At 43.7% G+C, this 26,887-nt stretch overlaps 1 protein-coding gene across 1 annotated transcript in view; it reads left to right on the forward strand.

The window, feature by feature from the left end:
- The window catches only part of LOC308164497 (protein mono-ADP-ribosyltransferase PARP14-like), a gene marked incomplete at both ends in the record, with an annotated part of 55,802 nt that overhangs the window by 24,106 nt on the left and 4,809 nt on the right, over nucleotides 1-26,887 (forward strand). Inside the window, 2 exons of the mRNA XM_080538572.1 lie at nucleotides 25,079-25,269; nucleotides 25,383-26,639. Of these exons, the coding sequence (XP_080394698.1) occupies nucleotides 25,079-25,269; nucleotides 25,383-26,639 (1,448 nt within the window). The remainder of the gene's footprint in view (nucleotides 1-25,078; nucleotides 25,270-25,382; nucleotides 26,640-26,887) is intronic.

Consider the following 26,887-nt stretch of genomic DNA (forward strand, 5'->3'; position numbering starts at 1 on the left):
TCTTCTCTCTGTGCTCTGCCTTGGCCGCTTTGATGCCGCGCTTTAGGTTGGCCCTGGTGGAGCTGTACAGCGGTGTGCGCTTCCCTGCGAAGAAGGCGTTGTCCCTCTCATTTAACAGTTTTTGGACCTTCCCAGTCATCCATGGCTTCGTGTTGGGGTAGACCCGGACCCGTTTGTCCACGGTGACTGAGTTGGTGCAGTTCACTATGTGGTTCAGAACCGACGACGTGTACTGTTCCAGGTCCTCATGCTCATATTCCTGCCATAGGGTGTCATTTAGGCAGATCTGCAGTGGAGCGGACCCTTCTGGCCAGGTTCTGACAGTCTTAGTGGTGGTGGGAGCACTTTTCCCCATTGTGGTGTATGCAGGAATCAGGAGGATTGACACATGGTCAGACATGCCTAGATGAGCTAGCGGACTAGCCTTGTAAGTAGAGATGCTCCGATCAGGGTTTTTGGTGCCGATCACCGATCACCGATCACTGGAACCAGTGATCTGCCGATCCGATATCACCGATCACCGATCACAGCGTCGAAAATGGCAATTGAAGCATTCTATTTATTGTGTAGCATTATTTATGTTTTTAATTATTCTTAACACCATTGACATTGTATATTAAGTATTCAAATGAAATTAGGAGATGAGAAAGTATCATGAATTGACAACCACCTGTAGCTTACTTCAGGAAAAACAAATAAAATGTGAAAATAAAAATCATAATAAATAAAATGTACACTGTCACATCAAATGTGCAACATTCCACTCGAATGAGAGGAACTAGGGGCTCTTAGAGAACTTGGAGCTTATACTGTAGCTTTCCTGAGGAACAATAAACATACCCAAACTAAACTGCAACATAAACAGGCTATAGCCAAATATAAAATACTGTTTCAAGTCAGTCAGTTTCAAGTCATATTTAGGAGGAGATAAGACAGCAAGTCAGCAATAATCAATAAAACAAAAAAACAAAACATTTCACCTAAGGAGATTTCAGACTCAAACCTTACTTCTGATTAAGCAGCATCACTGTCAGATTAGCCTTGAGAAATACAAGCATCTCAGCGTTTTTGGCACTCAGCCTGTTCCTCTTATCATCTCAAATATGTCCTGCTATGCTGAAAAGTCGCTCGCTATCTACACTTGTGCAAGGTGCACAGAGAAAGACCTAAAACTCTCGCGCTAATAGTTGTTGTTGCTATGGACCTTAGTCTAGCTTAGTGACTTCCTGCTCGCGGGGTCACATGACGTCGCTGAACACTACCTACACTACGCTCGTGAAGTCGCGCTGGAACTCTGACCAGCACTCGTGGAACACCTCTCGTCCAATCAAAGCACTCGGTCCCTTTATGACGTCGAGCCCAGTGTGCGCTTCGGCGCTCTCGGAGCGAATCGACGAACGCAGCAAATGCCGTATGATATTCGTGGTATTGAAAGTCCTTGCGTGCGTTCCTCCGCGAGGAATTTCTTTTGCGCAGACATTACAAACTGCATATTTGTTGTCTCTTTCCGACACTGTGTAATATTTCCAGACTGGCGACGCCATTTTGTTAACTGATCGGTCGTGTTTGATCGGCCGTTTTGAGAACTCCGATCAAAACCGATCAAGGCCATATCGGCCGATACCGATCGGCGCCGATCAGATCGGAGCATCACTACTTGTAAGCACGTTTGATGTTGGTGTATACCTTATCCAGTGTTTTTTCTCCTCTCGTTGCACATTTTACATGCTGGTAGAACTTGGGTAGTACTGCCTTCAGGTCGACATGATTAAAGTCCCCCGCTATGATGTGAATAGCCTGTGGATCAGTACTTTGTTGGCTACTAATGACGTCGTATAGTCGCGCCAATGCTACTTTGCTGTCTGAGCTAGGTGCAATATACACACATGTAATTAGCACCGCGTTAAACTCCCTAGGCAGGTATGTGGGTCGGCATTTAACAGTCAAGTATTCTAGGTCTGGTGAGCAGTGGCTACTTACAGTTTTCGTGTTTAAGCACCAGCTATCCTTCGTCGATATTATGATCCCACCTCCTCTTGACTTACCGCTAAGCTCCGTGCGGTCAGCGCGATGAAGCGTTCGGCCCTCTAAGCTAACGTTAGCGTCCACAATGTTGTCATTTAGCCAGGTTTCGGTCAGAATAATCACACAGCTATCCCCTACGATGCTGTTTTTTGCCACCTGTAGTCTCAGTTCATCCATCTTATTTGTCAGGGATCTGACATTTGAGAGGAAAATGCTTGGAATAGCTGGCTTGTTTGGGCTTCTCCTTAGCCTTGCTAGCAGGCCTCCCCTCCGGCCTCGCTTTTTCCTACGATCCCGCCGCCGGCGTCTCCGCCTCAGGGAGGGGACTGTGAACCAGGGCTCTCCCGGTAGCCTGGCGATGTCCGTGTCAATGTTGTATTGCTCCAGGAAATCCGCCCTAACTATCCTGTCGTTTTGCGTGCCGACTTCTAATAAGTCGAGCCTGCTGTAGGTACTATATACACAACTGTTCCCTATAAGTACTAAAAAAAGAGTGAACATACAAAGGTAATTTAAAACACAATGAAACACCAGTGTGGTCGCCCCCCGAGCCGCAGCGTCTAAGCGCGCGGCCATCTTGGAACTAGATCCTAGCAACTGACTGTATGTTAACCCTAGCAACCGCTGGGAAATAACGAGATGTGATGAATTATGGAGTGTTGTATGCATTTAACAAACCGAACGGACAATATTACAGCATTTTCAGATGCAAGTTGGACCAAATTTGTACATTGTTCTCTACAGTGGGTGAATCTTCACACTGCAGAAAGCCAAATTGCAGAAAGGGCTGTAAAAATATATATATATAACTATAGGTATTATATATATTTGGGAGGGGGGGCTCCCCTGGTGCTAGGAAAAAAAATACTAAAAACAAGGGAAAAGAGCTGGTTTACATAAATAAAGGCTATGTACACTATCCACTATACTATACTATACAAATAAAACACTGTGCTGTACTCTATGCTATGCTATACATATCCTAACATTTCCTATCTCTGAACCTTATGTACCAGAGGGTTGTCATATTGCACATAGTATTATTGCACATTCATTTAAAGTGTCGCAGTTTGCAGGTTTGAAATGTTCACAGTTGTGTTTCAGTATTGCACTTGATTACAATCTAGTAGCTGCCATCAAATTGTCTAGATTGTCCAGGGCCTAGAACCTAGGTATTTGCTGTGTTCAGGGCCTGAATGGCCCTAGGGTAGAAGCTGAGCTTCAGTCTATTTGTCCTTGCTGACATGGTCCTGAACTGCCTGACCGAGGGCAGCCGAACAAAGTGTTCGTTCCCAGGGTGGGATGGGTCTCTGGAGATCTTGGAGGCCTTCCTGAGGCAGCGTGTGTTGTACAGCTCTTCCAGAGAGGGGAGGGGGGCGCCGATGATCTACTGGGCCGATCTCACGACTCTCTGTAGCGCTTTCCTCTCTGCGGCTGTGCAGCTGGAGAACCACTATAACCACAATATTGGCTACCATAGACAATGCTATATGCAGTATGCCAACATACGAAACATTGAAAGAGCCCGCAAGAGAAGGGAAAAATCAGTACAGGAGGCTGCAGGTGTGTTTTATAGCAATAAGTTATTTATAAGAACAATATGATATAAACAAGCTAAGATTAATATGACATGATATGACATTAACATTATTAACAATATGATATAAACAAGCTAAGATATGACATGAACAAGATATGAACAAGGCATCAATGGGTCAGGGTCAGCCCTGTCAGGTCAGGTCCAGAAGATGTGCAGTGCAGTCCAGGGCTGAGCATCTGGGGTTACCTGGGGAAACAGATTAGGAGAGTTGTAAATAAACTAGGCTATAACTTTGGAAGCATTACTATTACAATGCATAGAGTATCATATGTCTCTCTCTCTCTCTCTCTCTCCCTTCCCTCTCCCCCTCCCTTACAATGTAGTAGAAGCAGAAGGTCAAACTGAAAATGATACACCACCAAAGCCTAGACTTCTCCGCTCAAAGACTACCACTACGTTCAGCCTAAATAAAAAACCACATCTTCTTCCCGCCCAGTGCATAATATGCAGACGGGACAAATATTTCAGTTTTAGAGCTTGTATACTGCTCCTGCAAAAAAACAAAATGTGTGAAAGGGAGATGCACATGCAAATCTAACAACCTACCATGTACAGACATGTGTCTGTGTTTGCACTGCGAAAACACACTAGTGTTATAAATGTTCTCTAAACACTTGAATCTTTGTCTAGTCTCGTCAATTATAGGCAAGGCAAGTGAAGATACATTTAGTCTTGGGTTTTGTCTTACCAGCTCACCTCGTAAAAGTGAGACGATTGACAATATCAAAAACATGCTTGCACATACTGTAACGTACTCACACACAAGTTAATGTTACTGGTCCCAATTTGGCACAATTATTACTGAAATGATTGAGAATAGACATAGTTGACATTGGTAACTTAGCTATTGTACCCTTTAAAGTTAGATAGCTTGTTAATTCATTAGCTTCACAATCGCGGGTGACGTTTGGTTGGATTTTTCACTAAAATAGCATATTAGAACATGTTTGTATTGACACAACATGACATGGACTTGTTCATTAATTATGTGATATGAATTAGTATGACGTGCACATCTTACCTGAAACATTACTTGACAGTAAAGTTATCCGAAACAACTCAGTCTTCTCGTCTTTCCAGATAATACGTTGTTTACTTCCTAGTTCCGTATTTTGAAGGAATATCATTGGCAGACGTCAAGTCAGGTGACGCTTTAACTGGTTTTGATTGGTTAGCGGCATAGTAGCCCCAATCATTCTCCTTATTAACTTATGGATCGTAAGTTTACTTTTCATAAAACGTTGATCGACCAACGTCTACCAACTGACGGAAACATGTTCCAAAAAAAACTATTTAGCTTATATGAAAAAATCAACTAGTCTGTAGTTGTAGATCGATCATTTCACAAACGAAAGCAGATAGACAGCTTCGGCCCACCGCCTATATGATGTTAGACTTGGATAAAAGTTGATGATGTTGACAGCGAGAGGAACTATTTATTGTGATTTAACTGCTTTCCAATATGTAGTTGGATCACCGCCAGAATCAGAGATGGTGTTTAAATAGTAACTTGATTTAGACTTTATAATCATGGCAGTACATCTATTTCTGAGCTGAAGGATAGTCTATCAGTAGCTCTGGCTTCAGGACAAGCGTGGTTTCTTCCTGAATTAATTCAGAGAGCTCAGTAAAGTAGCATGGGTTTCTACCTTTTAACTGGAGACAGCTTACCGGAATACACAAAGAGGGAAAAGTGCAGCTCAGCATCAGGAATATAGGAAACACTGGGTAGATCTCACAGATACTAGGGTTGGGCGATTTGACGGTTGTACCGTAAACCCCGGTTTTTGGAAATAGCAACGGTTTTTGTCAATACCACTATAAAACTGTCATAAATCGTTTTATATAAAATAAACGCCTTAATAAAAACGGCCATGCATTTTACACACATTGTTCTCATTACCGTAATTCCTAAACAAAATGTGCTATCAAAACAATTCCAACGGTTCCATGTAGGGTAATACGGCAATTCAAAGCACGAAGCGTAGGGTATTTTCCTTTTGGTCTCTTGAAAAAGAGGGGGCTACATATTAAAGAGCTGTAATTTCTACACCCTTCCTCCAATTTGGATATTAATACCCTCAAATTAAAGAGGGTATTTAGTCTGCACTTTAAGGCCATATTCATTCTATAACTGTAACTTGAATATGTTTTGGTAAACAGCTAAAATAACAACAATTCTGTCAGTGTCCAAAATGCATATATATTTGTATATATGGACCTACATATAGCTTGGCTACTGTTTCCCAAATATATTACATTTCTTCTCTCTTGTTTTAATATTTTGATCATCTTTATTCATAGGATTCCTTGCACTGTGAACTCCCCATCTGGGCAATGATGGATGCTTCTGCTTGTTCTGGTCATGACGACAGGCGCCAGTGCTACGTCCAGTGTGGGAAGAAACTAAACATGGAGGATATTGTGAAAATACGGCAGCGAATTAGAAAAGGAGGACAACACCATTGTGGTACAACTGATCAGTAAGTCATACACATGCTGTGAATCCTGTCCACAAGTAGCCTATTGTGTTCACAGGATTCGACAGTAACACTTGTCCGGAGCAAGTAAAAAAATGGCCGGGTTTGTTGCTGGTCCTGGATATTTTTAACTGTGTGCAGGAAGAACAACAGACGGCATAATAATAATATCTTCATTCCACGATCATCTAGTTTGGTCTGCCGCCTGCGCCGTCTGTTGTTCTTCCTGCACACAGGTAAAAATATCCAGGATCCAGCAGCGTTGTCGGGCTCGCGCAAACAAATCCGGTGATTTTTTTATTTACTCCGGGCAAGTGTTACTGTCGAACCCTGGTTCAATAATTCACCAGTACAGTGGTGTACAGTATGCTAATGGTGGTCATTGAATTGATATGATGAATTATACTGCCAGGTGCATAACTATAATCTTAGCCAAGTCATTGTATTAGCTCAGTACATTTCAGCAGCAGCTAAACAGTTGGTAATTAAAGGGCAGAACTATAAGCACATCTAATAGATGAATGTCATGTATGATAACGCAGCAAGCTTGCTTGAAAGGGAGCTGCCAGTCAAGCGTGCAAAGTCCACGCCCATACAGCCCTCTAATAGAAGATTATTGTAATTTTTTCTTGTGTAAAGTATTGGACACAAAATACAATTGGAACCGTTTAATGTCTACTTTCCAGACCCTTTAATTACAAAGAAATGCAATCAGTAATCCATAGATTATTGCATTTGCAGGACATGTCCTGTCAGTCTAGATGGGCTTTCAGTGAACTGGTTGGCTGTCATTTATAATTGACTCTGCACTGTTTGTGCCTCCATTGTTTCTAGCTGCAGGTCCTCTTCAGCTCATGTAACCATGTATGAACCAGAGTCCACAGAGTCCCCCGGATCTGGCTGTGGTTCTCCAGCCCTGAAAATCACACAGTGGGGTCCAGAGAATGTGGCAGTGAAGCTGGAGGAAGACGATGTAGAGGAGAATGGTGTGATGGTGAAAGAAGAAGTGGAGGAGAAGAGAGTGATGGTGAAAGAAGAAGATGGAGGTGCAGCTGTAATGCAGAAGGGTGTGATGGTGAAAGAAGAAGATGGAGGAGAAGAAATGAGGGAGGAGGGAGTGATGGTGAAAGAAGAGGTCGAAGTAGAAGTGGAGATTGAAGACACGGATGGTAAGTCTTTGTTGTATAGTGGTGAGGTTCATTGCACTGCTGTAAAATCAATGCTGCCAGTGGCAAGGCAAGTTTATTTGTATGGCACATTTCATACAACAGGGGCAATTCAAAGTGCTTTACATCCATTATTTAAAAATACAGCAAGAGGAGCATAGCAAGAAAATAAAAACGACTGAATAAAAGCAAATATAAGAGGTAAATAGATAAAACATTTAACAAGACAATAGTTCATGGATAAAAGACATTGATAGAAGTGTTTAATCATAACTGCTGCAAAACATGAAGGTTTTCAGCTTAGATTTAAATAGGTTTAGGGTTTGCGCCTGTTGATTTCTTCAGGGAGTTTGTTCCAGGAGCATGCAGCAGCGTGACTGAAAGCTGCTGCACCGTGTTTTGTTTTTACTCTTGGAATTATTAGCTGATTAGTCTCAGCTGACCTTAGGGGCCTTGCGGGAATATAGGGTGGGAGGAGATCTGATATGTATTTTGGTCCAAGACCATTTTCTGTGAGAGACTGGTAGCCAGTGTAGGGATCTCAGGATTTGTGTAATGTGTTCAAATGTATTCATTTTTGTTAGGACCCTAGCAGTTGCGTTTTGGATGAGCTGCAGCTTACGAACAGACCCTTTACATAGGCCTGTTAGTAGACCATTACAATAATCAAGTCTACTCGAAACAAATGCATGGATGAGTTTTTTTTCAAGGTCTTATTTGGACATTCATTCAAACCTTTATTTAAACTCGTAAGTTACTGAGGTTGCCCTCATTTGAAACCTCTCATTCTTGTTATGTTTTTCAGGTGATAGTAGGCTGATTTAGTTATCGAGTTTATGTTGAAGTTTAGAGTCTAGAATTACAATAAGATTTCTGACCTGTTTTTTAGTTTAGAGAGAGAATCAAGTTTTGCACTGACTTTCGATCTTTTGTCAGGTTTACCGAATAAAATTATCTCTGTTTTGTCCTTGTTTAATGAAGAATGGACAGACTCTCACATGTTCATTCTTCCCACGGGCAGTTCAGTTCAAACCCTGTATGTCTGATATGTTTGGAGACCATGGCGATTATTAAAAGCGGCAATGTAAAGCGTTACAAGACTAAACCCATCTTTTGAGCAGAAACATACACACTCATATCTGAACCGAGGACATAGAAAATACACGACAGGGCTCGACAGTGCGACTGTTTTGGTCGCATTTGCGAGTGAATATATTTCTGTGCGACTATTGAAATACATTCAATAGCACCAGTGCGACTAAAAGACTGCTGAAGTACTGTCATGCGCAGTCAATCTTATGTGTATAAGCGATGAGGGAATGAAAACAGTGTCGCAGAAATGCTTCACGCCTGTCCTATATGCGCTTAAAATGCGCATAATGGCTTGACGCCAGCTGGTGAAACCGTAAACCACTCGCGTGAAACGGCTATATGTATACTTTGTGGAATAGGTTCATTGTTATTGTTTGAGGCTAACGGTAAGTGATACATGGCTTGTAAATATACTTTAATTTTAGGACGTGCTCAAAAGCAAGGACTGTGTGATCATCTAATTATGTGTAGTTATGTGTTTTTAGCATGTTGATGTTCTATCAGCATGTTGTTATGTTATTAAAATACAATTTAGACGTTCGTAGCGCTGTGTTTTGTTAGCCGCTAGCTGTTAGCAGCGTTTGCTTCCGGTTTCATGACAAAGTTTAACCCTATATGTGCCTGAGGTCTAACAACATTCAAATGACTAACTTCGTCATCTTTTTTCGGATTTCAATATATGACACGTCATTTGAAAGCTTATGATCTGTAGTTCCAATCCACAACACGTCACATTTGAAAGTGTTTATGTAATTTTTTTACATTTGAAAGTGTATATTTTATATTATACAATATACCAGTCATATTCTGGAATGTGTCTAAATGTTAAAGTTCCATAAGTATAAGCAAAATAAAGTAAAAAAAACAGTTTGTAAATAAATAGTAGCATTAAAAAAAAAAACGAACGGTGAACCGTGACCCAAAAACCGAGGTTCATACCGAACCGTGGGCCAACTGAAATTAATATTCTTACTTCCCCTTTACATTGTGTGAGTCCATTTTTATTACAGCCAAGAGCCGGTTATGGTAATGTTGATATGTTATGATTATGATAATTTGTTGTCGTCATACGAAAACTGCACAATTGTCATTGTGCTCCTGAAATTCTTGGTGTGCTACTATATGTGTCAACATGGCAGCACAGTGCTGCTACCTGGGGAAAAGGGAAGCGTCACGCCCTGCACGATGCAGAGCCCAATATGATCCATCCACCAGAATTCAAACACATTCATTCACTGCCCAACAACGTGCTCATGAATGTTCCCTTCAAGTTGCTTGCATTTTGCGTCAACATAAAACACATTTACTGACGGTCATGAGTGGTAGCTGAAACCTTCCTTGTGGGGAAACAAAAATAAGAGTTTTGTGAAAAGATCAAGCAGATAGCGATGTACCCATGTAGGTGTACAGATACCTACGTCAGCATCATCAGCCACAAGGGAAACCGAAATATTAACCCAGGACATGCTAGCAAAACAGAAGAGAGAGGGAAACTCAAGCTACACTTTATATTTCGTTTTTTAATTTATTTTTCAAAAATGTGCACTTTATTTTAAGATGAACATTTTTCAAAAGCTCTGTTATGTATCTTTACATTTAAATGCAGCCCTTATTTTACATGAGAAAATAACATTTATTAGTACTTATTAATCTCTCCACTTCAAAGTGAAAATCTACAATATTGTTGAAATATTATTGAATTGTACTTTAATATGTATATTTACTATATGTATATATGTTACGGTACATGTGGGAATACGGTACATGTGGGAAAACTAGGGTTAGGGTTAGACTTGGTACATGCTAGCATGTCTAACCCTACCCCTAATCCTAACCCTACCCCTAATCCTAACCGTAGCACCCTAGCACCTAACCCTAGTTTTCCCACATGTACCGTAACATATATAAACCCCTCAAAAAAAGTTCCGAAACGTTATTTTGGTTGATTAATCCTCCCCTTTAATAATACCAATTGGTATTGTATTTTATATCGTTGGAAAGCCTGATTAGTCACCTGTACAACGAGGTACAACTTATAATAATAATAATAATAATTAATAATTCATTAAATGTATATAGCGCTTTTCCGAGGCTCAAAGACGCTGACAATATAGGGGATATGGGAAACACAAAAACAACAAGTAACATGGAACACAGAGTCAGAGTGGCAGTATAGGTGAGACGAGAGAAGGGCAGGGGGAGGTGGGGGGCAGGTGAGATGGCCGGGAGTCCAGGGCAAAACGACAGGAGCAGCAGGAGGGCGAAACCAAGCTGAAGATGAAACCAGAGTACAGGTGGGAGCAGGTCAGTGGATAGGCTGGGAGCGACCAGCAGTTGGTGGGCAGCGAGCCGTGTAAGCGTGAACCAGAGCGACAGCGCGGTGCCGCCGTTGCCGTTGTCATCTGTATTGCCAGCCTGGGACCGAACCCGCGCGGCCGGCCAGCCTAGCCGTGCCATGCCAGCGACCAAATCCCGCAGTAGTGAGTGAGGGTTGGGAAGGACTGACCCTCACCTGCGGAGATGGCAACCCCCAAACCGGGGAGGGAGTGGTGGCTACCTCCCGGGACGAGGGTAGTAGCACAGCACGGCCAGGCTAGCGATGTCTGAGAGCGGCGCTGAAATGCAGCGGGTCGGTCAGCAACACAGAGCCGGGGGACAGGAACGATGGTGTCAAGAAGTGTGAATCCAGTGGGAGTTAGGAGTCCAGTGATGGGGTTAGTGGTGGCGGTGAATACTGTAGTCCGGTAGTGGAGGCGGTGAATACTGTAGTCCGGTAGTGGAGGCGGTGAGTACTGTAGTCCGGCAGTGGAGGCGGTGAGTACTGTAGTCCGGCAGTGGAGGCGGGGAGTACTGTAGTCCGGCAGTGGAGGCGGTGAGAGGCGGGAGATGGCGGGGGGGGAAAGCAGCGGAGGTCGGCGAAAAAAATCAAACAAAACAAAGTGAAAAAATACTTGGAAAAGAAAACAAGAAAAATAAAAAGCGGAGACCTCCGGGGGAAGACGGGCACACAAAACAAGGTAGACGCCGAAAACAAGAAACTATAGACACTTTAGGACAGGACACAAAAAGACAGGACAGGGAAACAGAAGCGGCAGTCACAACGCGGACGCCAGCGATGCTCTGAACTAGGGCTGCAACGTTTAGTCGACATAATCGACGACGTCGATCATAAAATCTCGTCGAAGTGGAATTTTAGTGTCGACGCATCGTATATATTTTTTTTTTTAAAAGCACCCGGGAGCCATGCAAGAATCAGCTGGGTAAGTTTAAGCTAACGTTGTTAGCCAACTGGCTAACGTTATATTGTTAGGGTCGTAATGTTTATGTTAGCTTTACTGTTACATGTTGGAAAACAACGTCTCATGGACAGGGCTGTACATGCTATGAGCGTTTGTGCTATTCATTTATTTGCCCTGTGGCACGCGTGTGACAGACAGAGGCGCTTGTATGTAACGTTACGTAGCAGGGGTTTTCCATGTTGAAGCCAGGAGAACGCGAGATGAAATGAAGTGAGGGGTGGTCGCTATTAAAATACCAGGTAGTCATGGTGGATGATCATGAATGATGCTTGATAAGTGAATGCTATTTCAATTATGTTGAGTCCGGGTGACATTCACAGGTGTGCAGACTTGAGAAGGTGAGGTACAACATGCACTGGAGCCCGCGGCCACTGCCGCGGGCACACGACTAATCGAAAAAATAATCGACAGATTAGTCGACTACCAAAATAATCGTTAGTTGCAGCCCTACTCTGAACCCAGAAACGCAGCTACGGCAAACGCAACAGGACAAACGACTGTAGGGATCATGCATTCATGGAATGAACAACACAGCTAAACATGTGGGTAGCGGCCCAAAAATATTTGCCAAAATCCCCTATATTCTTCTGTTGGTATTCACTCTCGTTTTGAGTTGCTTGGTGGATTGGATGATTGCACTCTCCCACAGTAATAAGGAAAAAACAACACATATTGGCCATTTTTACACTTTATTCATTTTACACTGTCAGGGACCTCAGTAGCGTGTGGAAGATCCATACGCAGTCACAACAGCTTGGCACCTCCTCCTCATGCTGGTCACACACTGCTGTGGGACGGCATCCCATTCCTCAACCAGGATTTGCCGCAAGTCAGCCAACATGGTTGCGTTGGTCACTCTGGCACATACAGCACGCCCAAGCTGATCCCACAAGTGTTCAATTGGGTTGAGGTCTGGACTCACGGCAGGCCATTCCGCCCTCTCCACTGCTCTGTGATTATCCTGGCTCTGTGGGGGCGAGCGTTGTCCTCCTGGAGGATGGAGTTAGGTCCCAGAATCTGGAGATATGGGATCGCCACTGGCCCCAGAATATCATTCCTGTCAATTAGGTACCATTCAGGTGCCAGTCACACACCTGTGACTGACATACACCTGCCAGCACTTGAAGCTCAAAACGAGAGTGAATACCAACAGAAGAATATTGCAGGGGATTTTGTCAAAAAAAATTGGCCCGCTACCCACACGTTTAGCTGTGTTACTCATTCCACGAATGCATGATCCTTACAAGTTGTAGCTCGTTGTAAAGGTGACTAATAAGGCTTTCCAACGATATAGAATAAGAATCGACTGAAATAACGTTTCCAAACTTTTTTTGAGGAGTTTATATATAGGCACTGAATCATAACGTAATCTAGACATTATAATGTTCCAGACCTTTGCTTGAGGATATTTTCTCTAATTGGACCTTGTTGAATTTTAGCTGAATACCCCTGATATAGTCGTCCGGTGAGAGGGCTATGTATGTCATCTGCATATTTGTGGTAGGCAATTTTGTTCTTTTTTATGATGTGTCCCAATGGAAGCATCTAGAGATTGAATAGGAGGGGGGCTGACCCTTGGGGAACCCCACATGTCATTTTTATTTGGTCGCACACAAAGTTGCCAATGGAGACATAATAGCTTCTGTCCTGTAGGTAGGATCTAAACCAGTCTAGTAGCACTTGCCCTGGCAACTGAAGGGCGCAGTTCAGCCAGCTTTGATGAAACGCCTCCTAGGATTACGGTGCTAGTTGTCCGTCTTCCATTCCGTTTCAAAGCCTTCTAAATCATCCGAATCAGTTATAACATTGTCATAATAATAATAGTAATAACTTTTATTTGTATAGCGCTTTTCCTGCAAACGTTGCATCATCAATATCACTCCCTTCAAAACTAACTTCAGAAACTTCTCCGCTGTTGCCAAGATATCGTGAAAAAATATATAATCTGCACGTGCGTAGATACTCCCACGTGTATATGTTGATGCATTCCATTGGCCAAGAGACCAGAAGAATGTGGAAAAAATACACATACTACAAAATGTCGTATCCGCTTTCCCGGCTTGAAAGGTAGAACAACGCAACAGCGCCCCCGGTTTAAATGAGTTAACCATTGTGTTACTCCCCCAATCCACTTGGTCATACAATTTGACCTTTTGACCCTTGTATTATGTTGGGACAAACTCACACGTATATGACGTACAGGCATGTTTATATTATTTTATTTTGTTACACTTTTTCTTTAACAATATATTTGAGAAACCAGAGAGACACCATCATGTTTTGCAGTATAAACTATAGTTATATATCTATTTAAAATAATATTCTTCTTTTTGACAACTTTGCTCAATGTTTTGCACAAAATGTGTTTGTAACCCTGTATATGTTCATATTCTTACAGATGAGCAGAGCTCCAACCCAGGTTCAGACAGCGAGCCCAGCTCCACCACATCAGGAAACCATAAACAACACAGACACTCAGGAGAGAAACCTTACCAGTGCTCCCAGTGTGGCAAGAGTTTCAAGCAGGCAGGACACCTGAAGACACATCAGAGAATACACACTGGAGAGAAACCTTACCAGTGCTCCCAGTGTGGGAAGAGTTTCAATCATACAGGACAGCTAAAGAGACACCAGAGAATACACACAGGAGAGAAACCATACCAGTGCTCCCAGTGTGGGAAGAGTTTTAGTGAAGGAGGAAGCCTGAAGATTCATCAGAGAACACACACCGGAGAGAAACCATACCAGTGCTCCCAGTGTGGGATGAGTTTTAGTGAAGCAGGAGCCCTGAAGAAGCATCAGAGAATACACACCGGAGAGAAACCATACCACTGCTCCCAATGTGATAAGAGTTTTAGTGAAGGAGGAAGCCTGAAGATTCATCAGAGAACACACACCGGAGAGAAACCATACCACTGCTCCCAATGTGATAAGAGTTTTAGTGAAGGAGGAAGCCTGAAGAAGCATCAGAGAATACACACCGGAGAGAAACCATACCACTGCTCCCAATGTGATAAGAGTTTTAGTGAAGGAGGAAGCCTGAAGAAGCATCAGAGAACACACACCGGAGAGAAACCATACCACTGCTCCCAATGTGATAAGAGTTTTAGTGAAGCAGGAGCCCTGAAGAAGCATCAGAGAACACACACCGGAGAGAAACCATACCAGTGCTCCCAGTGTGGGAAGAGTTTCACTCAGGCAGGATCCCTAATTGAACACCAGAGAATACACACAGGAGAGAAACCATACCAGTGCACACATTGTGGAAAGAGTTTAAATCGGGAACAAACCCTAAAGAGCCACCTGAGAATTCACACAGGAGAGAAACCATACCAGTGCTCCCAATGTGGGAAGAGTTTCAATCAAGCAGGAGACCTGAAGAAGCATCAGAGAATACACACCGGAGAGAAACCATACCACTGCTCCCAATGTGATAAGAGTTTTAGTGAAGGAGGAAACCTGAAGATTCATCAGAGAACACACACCGGAGAGAAACCATACCACTGCTCCCAGTGTGATAAGAGTTTCAGTACAGCAGGACACCTGAAGATGCATCAGAGAACACACACAGGAGAGAAACCATACCACTGCTCTCAGTGTCGGAAGAGTTTTAGTGAAGGAGGAAGCCTGAAGATTCATCAGAGAATACACACAGGAGAGAAATCATACCACTGCTCCCAATGTGATAAGAGTTTCAGTACAGCAGGACACCTGAAGAGGCATCAGAGAACACACACCGGAGAGAAACCATACCACTGCTCCTAGTGTGGGAAGAGTTTTAGTGAAGGAGGAAGCCTGAAGATTCATCAGAGAATACACACAGGAGAGAAACCATACCACTGCTCCCAATGTGGGAAGAGTTTTAGTGAAGGAGGAAGCCTGAAGATGCATCAGAGAACACACACCGGAGAGTAACCATACCACTGCTCTGGAAACTATCGTAGCTCTACGTCGGGTATTACCTACTGGTTATGCAGAGTTATTACAGGCATGTGAGCCGCACTGCCTATACTGTAATTCATGCGAAGTGAATGTGGCTCGTAATAAAATTAACAATGTTGTTATCAGCCAAGAAAATGAGTTAAGAAATGATTTTCTTTTACAACTTGTGTATAAGCATTTGCCTGGTTAGTAATCAAACGTTAAATCACCCTTCTCTGCCCTCTCCCGCTTCCAGACGAACGCCTACCCTATATTTTAGCACTTGGCTTAATTCAGCCGCTTTTCTTTGAGCCGCTATTCACCTGCGTCCAATTTAAAGTATATTTGGTGTTTATAGATGGAAGCACGTACGCAATGTTAAACAAGCGCAGCTCGTTTTATAAACAGGCATGATAATCGCTCACCTTTCGTCGAAATTAGCCGTTTTGAATTCAAAATAGGTGACTTCCCTGAATCATATAGATCCGATGAGGTTTTTTTTGCGGGGGGGGGGGCGGAGCGGAGCAGCCCATTAGTCTGGAACGCACGTTGAACGTTCGAACGATTAGATTTTGATGGGCCGTTGATGGCTCGGGCTACAGAAAAGCGAAGCAACGTAGCGAACAGGTGCGCAGGCGTGAAGGGCTGAAACTGTGATGTGCGCGTGAAACTCCTTGGTGAAGAAATTGGTGACAGAACGTCAGCTGCGGTTTTTGTATGCTGAGAGAAGACAAGGACTGACTCGCAAATACTGAGATAAGAATGTAACGTTAACAAAATACAAATTGCTAGCTAACGATAGATGGCTAACTTTGGTACTAACTTTTGGTACTAACATTACTAAGTGCAGTACAGATACAGTACAGATAACTACTAACGTTAGCGTTGTCAGCCTATTTTGCAAGCTGTTAGCCCCTTTCACACATAGTTCCCTGTAAATTAAATGGAATCGCAACCCAGGTCCGCCAGTGATTTTCGCCGTTTAATGAGCTAAATGCCCGAAAAATATTATGATGAATACATATAAAACTGAGGTATGATATATGGCAGATATATATGGCAGTCTCAGGCGCCTGTCACGTCTCCAGTAGCTACATTAGAACTTTGCATCCTTTGATACATATAAGGATCTTGTAACTTCGCAAACAATGGCAACATTTAAATAGTTTACTTTATGTTCAACTGGAAAAGGTAGTGAGAGAAGATTTTCGTGTTTTGATTTCGCTGGGAGTTCGTTAAAAATGCCTTTCCACCAAAGAACCGTGGAGCCGCGCCGTATGAGCAGGCTGAGGGTCATACAATATTTGTATATTAAAGGCAACGCCGCGGCAGTTGAACATAGAGTAAACTATTTCAATTCTGCCATTGTTTGCGAAGTTACAAGATCCTTACATCCCGTCAAGATCCTTGATGATATAAATATGATGAGAAATACATATAAAACGGCACATATATGGCAGTCTCACGCGCCTGTGTCTCACGCGCCTGTCACGTCTCCAGTACATTAGAACTTTGCATCCTTTGATGCATATGGCGGGATGTAAGGATCTTGTAACTTCGCAGTTGAACATAGAGTAAACTATTTAAATGTTGCCATTGTTTGCGAAGTTACAAGATCCTTACATCCCGCCATATGTATCAAAGGATGCGAAGTTCTAATGTACCGGAGACGTGACAGGCGCGTGAGACTGCCATATATATCATACATCCGTTTTATATGTATTTATCATCATATTTTTCGATATATAACAGAAGTATGATATATGGCAGATATATGGTATATACCTGTATGTGTTGAGCTTGGGTGCACATGAATCGCGTATGAACAATAAGTAAAGCAGACTCGGTATTCTCTTCAGCAACAGAATAACAGTGTGAGTGCAGAGAGAAAAAATCCACCTCTACCCCCCCATTCGGTACCATGCCATATCGTGGCTTTTGCTGAAATGACGCCACTGGTCTTGTAGCCTATTGGAGTGTGTGTGTGAGTGAGAGGGAGTGCTTTTGTGAGCCCGCATGTATGATGTGTCTCTTTCTGGTACCCCAATAATCTTTTTTGGCTCTCAGTCTCCGACTGCCCTAGCAGGATCCGGGTCTCGTATCCTTCTCACCTTTTTCACCCCGACCTGTTTTCATGCCTGCATTATTATTACACACAGTCACACACATACACCTTGGCATAGCGCAAGAGGAAGGGGTAAAGGACGGACATTGAAGCCCAGCGTCTGCTCGTCTCCATGGAGATAAGCTCCTCCCTCTCGTAGCCATTGTCGCAGATGTACAGGAAGTTGTTCACGCAGGATAGAGAGTGCCCCTGGGGAGGCGGGTAGAGAGGGGAGGGGGCATAGGTTAGTGTGTAGTGTTTGAAAATACTGCAGTGTGAATAAAGACGTGTGTGTGTGCTCTCCCCCTCACACCTGGATGCTATGAGCATGGCTGTGGAGCCTATGAAATGCGGAGACTCCCTACAGACAGGTTTGTGAGACAGGTAGTGGTCTGTCAACTTCACCGACAGATTCAGCTCAAAGTTCTGGAGAGCAAGAGGGAGGGAGGGAGAGAGACAGTGGGTTGTATTAGTATAGCTATACACATTCACACAGGCAAAGACTCAACCACACAAACACAGCAACATTTACAGTAACACCATATTATCTGATTAGGGCTTAAAAGTTGGGTTTTGATTGCAGTATCACTTGAGGCCATAGCTGTATAGCTTGGTTCACTTAGAGAGGCCTTTGTGAACAATTTCGTCTTCTCAGATGATATTTTACTGTTACAGTTAAAAACATAACAGCATGAGCTGAAAGGTTCTCTTTCAATAATAAAAAAAAGGGGGGGGGGGGGGGCAAGGGCTCTGTCCCATAGAGAGTCTCATAAAGCAGCCCTCACCAGTAAAAGTTGTTTTAAAACAAAATAAATGTTTTACAACAGTGTAGGTGTGTACAGGTGTGTGTGGTGTCACTCACTCATCCACCAGCACTTTTCAGACGGACAGGCTGAGGACAACACCTCTCTGGTACCAGGTCCATCTCCTGTAGTCGGGGTCGGGGGGGGGGGGGGCAGGGGTTGGGAGGATATCCTACGACTAGTCAAGATGAGATAAAATAGCCTTAGTATTAGGGTAAATGGGGAATGCTCTGTACCTGTAGACAGGTGATCACATCATGCTAGCCCAGTGTTTCCCAACCTGTGGGGTGCGCCCCCCTAGTGGGGCGCGGGGGTAATATGGGAGGGGGAAAAATGCACACACAAGAGCTGTAAACAAACACTGCTTGCTTAAGGTTACCATCAGGGGTGTTGGATGATTTTATAATAATGGAGCGCAGGCCATAAACTGTAACAAAGAGGCAGCGAGGGGGCGCGAGCCCAGGGGGGGGCTCCATTCACGTCATTGACGCGCGCTCTCCCTCCCCATCATTCCAGCTATCTAGCAGCAACAACAACAATGGATAAGTTTATGAAAGAGCCAGAAGCTAAACGAAAAGCGAAGGAGCCCATGACAAACTGTGTGTCCTCTGTCTCAAAACTTTAGCGGCAGATAGCATGAAGCCTAGCAAGTTGAAACGTCACTTGGAGACCACACACCCGACTGATGTGAAGAAGCCCCTCGATTTCTTCAAGAGAAAACTCCAAGAATACCGTGGTCAGCAGAGCCGTTTCGTTAAAACAGCATCTGTTACGTCTAATGCTCAACTTGCCTCCTACAAAGTGGCATATCGTATCGCCCAGTCTAAAAAACCACACACCATCGCTGAGGAGTTAATACTCCCTGCTGCGATAGATATGGTTTCACTGATAGACGAGGCAACAGCCCAAAAACTCAAAGCTATCCCCCTGTCAAACAACACTATTGCGAGACGCATCAATGACATCTCAGAAGACATGAAAGAGCAGCTTGTTGAGAAAATAAAAGACCAACGCTTTGCGCTCCAGGTAGACGAGGCCACAGATAGTAACAAGGACTGTATGTCAGATACATTGATGCGGAGGGTTTGAGCGAGGATTTGCTATTTTGCAACTATGTCCCAAACAGAGCAACAGCTGATGAACTGTTCAAAATCATAGACAAATACCTGAGTGAAGCCGATCTGAAATGGGAGGACTGTGTGGGGATTTGCACCGACGGTGCCCAGGCCATGGCAGGAAAACGGGGAGGGCTCCAGACGCTCATCAAGCGCGTTGCACCGAAAGCAGTGTGGACTCACTGCGTAATACACAGGGAGGCACTCGCGTCAAAGCAGCTGAGTCCAGAGTTGAATGACGTTTTGTCTGATTAGATGTTATCACCACCGTCAATTCCATAAAAACATGACCACTGAAAGCTCGCATTTTTTCCGCTTTGTGCGAGGAGATGGGCTCCGAGCACACAGCCGTGCTATTTCATTTTCGCTGAAAGATGAGATCCGAATCTTCTTGGAGGAGGAAGGGAACGAACTTGCCAGCAAGTTTAATGATGAAGACTTCCTCATGAAATTGGCCTACCTAAGCGACATGTTTGAGAAGCTCAATGAATTGAATCTACAGTTGCAGGGCAACAACACACACCTTCCACATCTGGCAGACAGGATACAATCTTTCACACGGAAACTGGACATGTGGGGCAGGAGACTTGAACAGGGGGACATCGACTCATTTGGGAATCTGAAGGCATTCATCGAGACCAATGAGCTGCAGAGCACAGTGGTTCCATGTATGAGAGAGCACATCTCAGCCCTGAATCAAAGCTAGCAGCTAGCAGCTAGTAGCTAGCCTAACATTAGTCATTATTAACACGTATCATTTAGACTGGCTATTATCACTTATCATTTAGACTATATAGTGACTATATCTAGCTATATATATCTAGTCTAGCTATTGCTGGCTAACGTTACACGTATGTTATTTTAGCTCTCACCTTGTAACAATTAGCTGTAGGCTAGGCCTATCAGTATCGCAGTTCCAACTGAAGATAGCTTGATTATTGACAGCGAAGAAAACAGTGACGATGACAATATTGTTTCTGTTGTTGTTATTAAAATATGTTCTCCGTTGGTTGTTAAGTCGTGACGTGTTTCCGGGTCCAAAGTTGGCTGAGGCGCTGTCTTCGAAATGCCGCAATAATAATAATAATAAATTATATTTATATAGCGCTTTTCCGAGGCTCAAATACCCTGACAATATGGGGAAAACAGGAAAGTGCTGTGTCCCTTGTTGTATGAATAGATCCGACCGGTCTCAAAATGTAGCCTATAATTAATGCAAGTGCAATCGGGCTAACGTTACTCATTCTCGCAGTTCCAAATTAATGAACGTTGAAGCGCACTGACCATAACGTCGGGTTGTAAAATAGCCTAGTTTGATAGGCCTATTGACAGCGAATAAAACAGTGAAGATGACAACTAGTTTGATAGGCCTATTGACAGCGAATAAAACAGTGAAGATGACAATTGTTTCTGCTGTTGTTATTAAAATCTGTTCTCCGTTGGTTGTATCTCAAAATGTGGCCTGTGCAATTGGAATAATAATTAATGCAATAATAATTAATGCAAGTGCAATTCAAAATGGAATAATCCCGAGAGCGCACATAACAGGCGCGCGCTTTCAGAACGAGCTACCCCAATCTCACGTCGGAATTCGACGTTTGGATGCGATGGACAGACGTCGAATTCTGACGTCTGCTGTGTGAGACCAGGTTGCACAGTCACACACACACAGTCACACACACGCACACACAATGAGAGCCCTCAGAATGTACTGTACATTATGTTCCCTAGAAGAATGTCGTGTTTCGGTGAGGTGCTGCAGGTCATATTCTAACACCCCATAAAAGATTTAAAAAAAACAATCCCCAGTGTTTGACATGGAAGACTTCCCATTCGAGGTGCGTTTGAGGTTTGTACTGTACGACAGAAGGATACTGTCCTGGATAAATGTCCACTGTGGTAGAAGCCTAGGGGAACCGCATGTTTAAAGCTCTTTGGAAGTGAGATTCACTATGTTTAAAGCTCTTTGGAGGTGAGATTCACTATGTTTAAAGCTCTTTGGAGGTGAGATTCAAGACATAAAGGGCCGGTTTCACAGACAAGGCTTAAGCCTAATCCTAGACTAAAAAGCATCTTCAATGGAGATTTTACATTGAAAAGTGTGATTTAGTCCAGGACTAGACTCAACCCTTGTCTGTGAAACCGGCCCAAAGTCTTGTAAAGCCGAAATATGAGTTGAGCATTTATTATGAAATGTTCGTAAGCATGAGGCGTGCACAGAACGTCAGGTCAGTGACAGTCTGAAGACGCAGGGGGGGGGGGGGGCAAAACCACAACATAGTTTGAGACAGATCTAGATGAGAATTTATATAATAAGAACTATCCGCTCACAGACAACAATTAAAAAGAAAGGCTTTTGAATGTAGAGGCTTGAACACTAGGTCTCTTGCCTTCTCTACCACAGCGCAGCAAAACAATATATTTATATATTGTGAAATATGTGTAAAGTTACTGTGTTAAGTTAAGCAATGTGACTTATCTACTATAATTACTTCAGGGATAAGATAACAAATATTAGAATGTGTATTACTCAGGAAAGACTAGGTTTGTGTAGCACCACAGATCCGCCACCACAGAACATGACTATGAGCATGTTCACCATGATTAGTACGGAAACATTAGATAAAATTGTGTCACAGCTTAAACCGTCTACGTGTCCTCTTGACCCTATTCCTACCACCTTTTTTAAGGACATTTTTGAATCTGTGTCTGATGACATACTAGGCATTGTAAATCACTCCCTACTTAAAGGGATATTTCCAGCGGCGCTTAAAACTGCCCTGGTTAGACCCACCCTGAAGAAAAGTAACCTAGATCCTTCTGATCCAAAAAACTGTAGACCAATATCCAATCTCACTTTTCTAAGCAAAATTTTAGAAAAGGCAGCGTATAGACAGCTTCATGAATTCTTAGTCCTAAATAATAGGTATGACCCACTTCAGTCAGGTTTCCGATCATACCACAGCACAGAAACCGCTTTGCTTAAGGTAACTAATGACCTTAGGATAAATGCAGACTCGAAAAAACTCTCGATTCTTGTACTCTTAGACTTAAGTGCAGCCTTTGATACGGTAGACCACTCCATACTTATTGAGAGACTTGAAAACTGGGTTGGCCTCTCAGGTCCGGTCTTAAACTGGTTCAGGACTTACCTGGCTGACCGAGACTACTTTGTAGCCCTTGGTGACCATAAGTCAAAAAATTATAGCACAACCTGTGGAGTTCCCCAGGGGTCCATTTTAGGACCGTTGCTTTTTAGCCTATACATGCTACCCCTCAGTTCTATTATCAAGAAGCATAGCGTTAACTACCACAGCTATGCTGACGACACTCAGCTTTATATCTCAGTAACTCCCAACGACTACAAGATGATCGACCACCTGATAGACTGTATTGCCGATATTCATATTTGGATGACACAAAACTTTCTCCAACTCAATCAAGAAAAAACAGAGGTATTGATCATTGGCGAGAAAACTGGGAGAGAGAAATTATCTGCACACTTGAAAACACTAGCTCTTAACACTAAGTGTCAGGCCAGGAATCTTGGTGTCATAATTGACCCAGATCTAAATTTTGAAACTCATATTAATAACACTATTAAAACATCCTTCTACCATCTAAGAAACATCACTAAGGTACAATCATTTCTCTCCCAGGCAGACACTGAAAAATTAATGCATGCGTTTGTTACTAGTAGGCTAGATTACTGTAATGCTCTCCTGACAGGTCTCCCCAAAAAAATGATAAATAGACTACAAATGGTTCAAAATGCTGCTGCTCGTGTCCTTACTAGGACCAAACGGAGAGCGCACATCACACCTGTCTTGAGATCACTACACTGGCTCCCTGTCAGTCATAGAATAGACTTTAAGATCCTTTTACTAGTTTATAAATCACTTCACTGTGATGCACCCAATTACATGGTGGACATGCTCATAAGATACACACCAGCTAGACCCCTACGGTCTAGTGGCACGGAACTTTTAATAGTGCCAGAGGCTAGGACAAAGAGATTTGGAGGATCAGCTTTTAGCATATATGCTCCTAGATTGTGGAACACCCTACCTGAGGGCCTGAGGTTGTCTAAAACTCAGGACATTTTTAAGCGTGACCTCAAAACCTACTTATTCAATGTCGCCTTTTGATACTAAGGGAGACATTGGACATTATAGAACTAGGATCACTAGGCCATTACACCATACTCGTGTTTTGAGATTTGTGTTGACAGGAAAATGGACCCGGGTGCTGATGAGGCACTGTCAGCTCCAAATAGCACCTAGAGCAGTACTGGAACCGGTACAAGGGTGTACCAGGACCACCATCAGGTTGTATTGCTGTCATCTTTATTGTCTCTATTGTGTTGTTGCATCATAACTGTGCTTAAGTTTCTCTTTTGGCAGGACCTGTGACCATACTGGATGCAGAACGATGCAAATACAACACAAAATTTATGGACAGTGTGTACGCCGATAATATGCAAGGAATTTTTCCTGGATACATGGTGTACAGGTTTTTGCCCTTGCTTGCTTGCTTTGTGCCGGTGGTCCTGGCCTCCCCTGGGGGACCGCTGGGTACTGGTAAGCAAACTGGCTAGTAGTCGCTCTATTGGTAGAGGGCTGCAAGGGAATTTTTCCTGGCTACATAGTATACAGGTTTTTTACTTTTGCCTGCTCGCGGCTCTGTCAGTATTGATTGATTGATTGACTGATTGACTGAACATTTTCATTGTGTGAAGCGCATTGAGTTGCATCTTGTAAGAAATGCGCTATACAAATAAAATTTTATTTGATTTGATGATAAAAGAGAGAGAGAGAGAGAGAGGGGGGGGGGGGGGGGAATTCAAGCACGTTCAATGACCCATGTCTATTTTCAAAAACGTTTAAGGTCTTGATTTTATTTTCTCAAATTCACTGACCGACCACTGCCTCTCTGCGTTTGTTCTTCACGTAGTCTCTCAGGTCGTTGGTGAGGCGGAGGCTGGTTTCTGTTGGTGCAACAAGACAACACTGTTTAGAGCTCAATAACAACCACTCAGTCCTCTCTAACCAGGACACACACACACACACACACGCACACACACAGGCCCCAATTGTGCATAGGTGGAATGAAAATGACTCTAGCCAAGCTGTAGAGTCAGTGTGTCTCACCTGTGGCCCCCCCACCTGACGGTGTTGCCTCGTGGCTGGCTCCTACGACGGTCCCCTGGTACCCCACTTCACACACATCTGAGAGAAGAACCAGAGGGGGGCACACACACACACACACACACACACACTCACACGTGATTTCAAGGCCAAGTAAACAGCTTCTATCGTGGAGGAAAAACCCTCTCTAGGTTCTAAGTCCCCATTACTACACTGCATGGCCAAAAGTATGTGGACACCCGAACATCACAATCCCATACTTTTTCACCCCCTCTTTTATTCTCTCACAGAGACTGAGAAGTTCATCTCTGTCTGCCCCGTAACAGGATGTTCAGGCAGAAGAAACTGTTTGTCAGACTTCTGGAGCCCACAGCTAAAGTGAAGGTGGAGAACATTCCCCCAGGTGTGAGTCCAGACCACTTTGTACTCTACTTTGAGAAAGAAGGACAGGTGGAGGAAGATGTCACCTTCAACGAAGAGGAACAGTCTGCCATCATCACCTTCCAAGATCCTAAAGGTAGAATACATTTCTTTAGTATTTTAGATATATTTTACGAATATATGAATGTGGTGACAATTAGTGTTTTATGTTATGCAATGTGATATATGAAGTCATATGTTTTTGTTTAGCTATTCACAGAGTCCTTGAAAAGACACATCACATCAACAAGCAACCTGTCAAAGCTTACCCATTCTATGAATCTCTGGGAACGGCCCTGTATGGCAAAGACAGACCTACACTGAGACTCCGAGCTGGCTTCTCTGAGAGCATCGGTCAGGCCGTCTGGAGGTTCCTGAGAGAGAAGCAGGGAGCTGCAGCGATCATCCATAAGGCCATGGCTGAGCACTTCTGCAAAGTAGACCTCCAACAGCCTGCTGTCCAGCTGAGCCCTCTGCCTTCTCTACTACAGCAGAAGGGGGTCAAAGCCAAGGACATCAAGGAGTGGAAAGACTCTGCCAAAGCTGCCTTCACCCAAGCTTTGTCTGCACTCGCCTCGCTGGAGCTCCATGTCCAGACCACTGCATGGGAGGAGTCTGAGGTGGAGGTCAGGAGGATGGTGACAGAGGAGGCGGTGGTTGTTGTCCCTGAGGAGGCCAGAGGTGTCATAGCAGTGGTGGGATCGGTAGATGATATGAACAGGCTTAGCCAGTCACTGAATGACATCATAGACAGCATAGTCAAAAGAATACATAGGGAGAGGTCGAGCGTGACAGAGAAGGTCACCGTGGCTCCGTCCATCTACAATTTCCTGTGGCAGGACGGCCTGGAGGACAAGGTAGCGTTGGAGTTCCCGGAGCTGAAGCTGACCTATGACAATGAGAGCCAGAGTGTGATCCTCTATGGACTGATGTACGAGGTCCTGGGAGCCAACAGGAAGGTGGTAGACGGAATCATTGGGCTGAAACGGAAGGTGTGGCAGTTAGATGAGTACGTCCTCAAGTTCCTTCAAGAGGACGACCAGGAGAAGCTGACCAGCGCTCTCCTGACGTCCCAGAGGATCGACGCAGCGCTGGAGATCCAGGTAAATGCGAATCGGAAGTGGGCGCGCCTCCTGGCGGCGTCGGATAAAGCCCTGGGAGAAGCAGAGGAGCAGCTCAACAGGATCTTGATCTCTCAGTACATCGTGGCGGAAGACTTGAATGTTCTCAAAATGACAGAGTGGCAGGGTCTCGTCACCCGTCTGGAGGAAACTTCAAACATTTCACTCAGGAAAGTTATGGTCAGGACATTTGGTGACTTCCCGAGTCTTCAAGTGGTAGTGTCTGGCTACAAAGACAGTGTCATGTCGGTCAAGAATGAACTTGATGACTTCTTACGCCAGAACACTCCAATAACTGAGGATATCAAGGTCAGGTCTGAGGCTATTGTTAAATTCATCCAGGAGCGTAACAGCAACACTTGGTCTGATAATTTCATTTTTCATTTCAAACCTTGATTTAAAAACTCGATAGGCACTGAGGTCACCCTCATTTACAGTGACGTCGAGTGTACAACAGAATAGTGATCATTAATATAGATGGGCAAACATACAGTGAGCAAGACAGGATTAAAGGGGAAAAAAAGAAAAAACTAAAAACAATTGCAATCATTAGAACACAGTTTCTGCACCAGGAGTTTAAAGGTAGAGGCAGAG

This window comes from Nansenia antarctica (assembly GCF_963989245.1).
Source record: "Nansenia antarctica genome assembly, chromosome: 8".
Taxonomy (NCBI): domain Eukaryota; kingdom Metazoa; phylum Chordata; class Actinopteri; order Argentiniformes; family Microstomatidae; genus Nansenia; species Nansenia antarctica.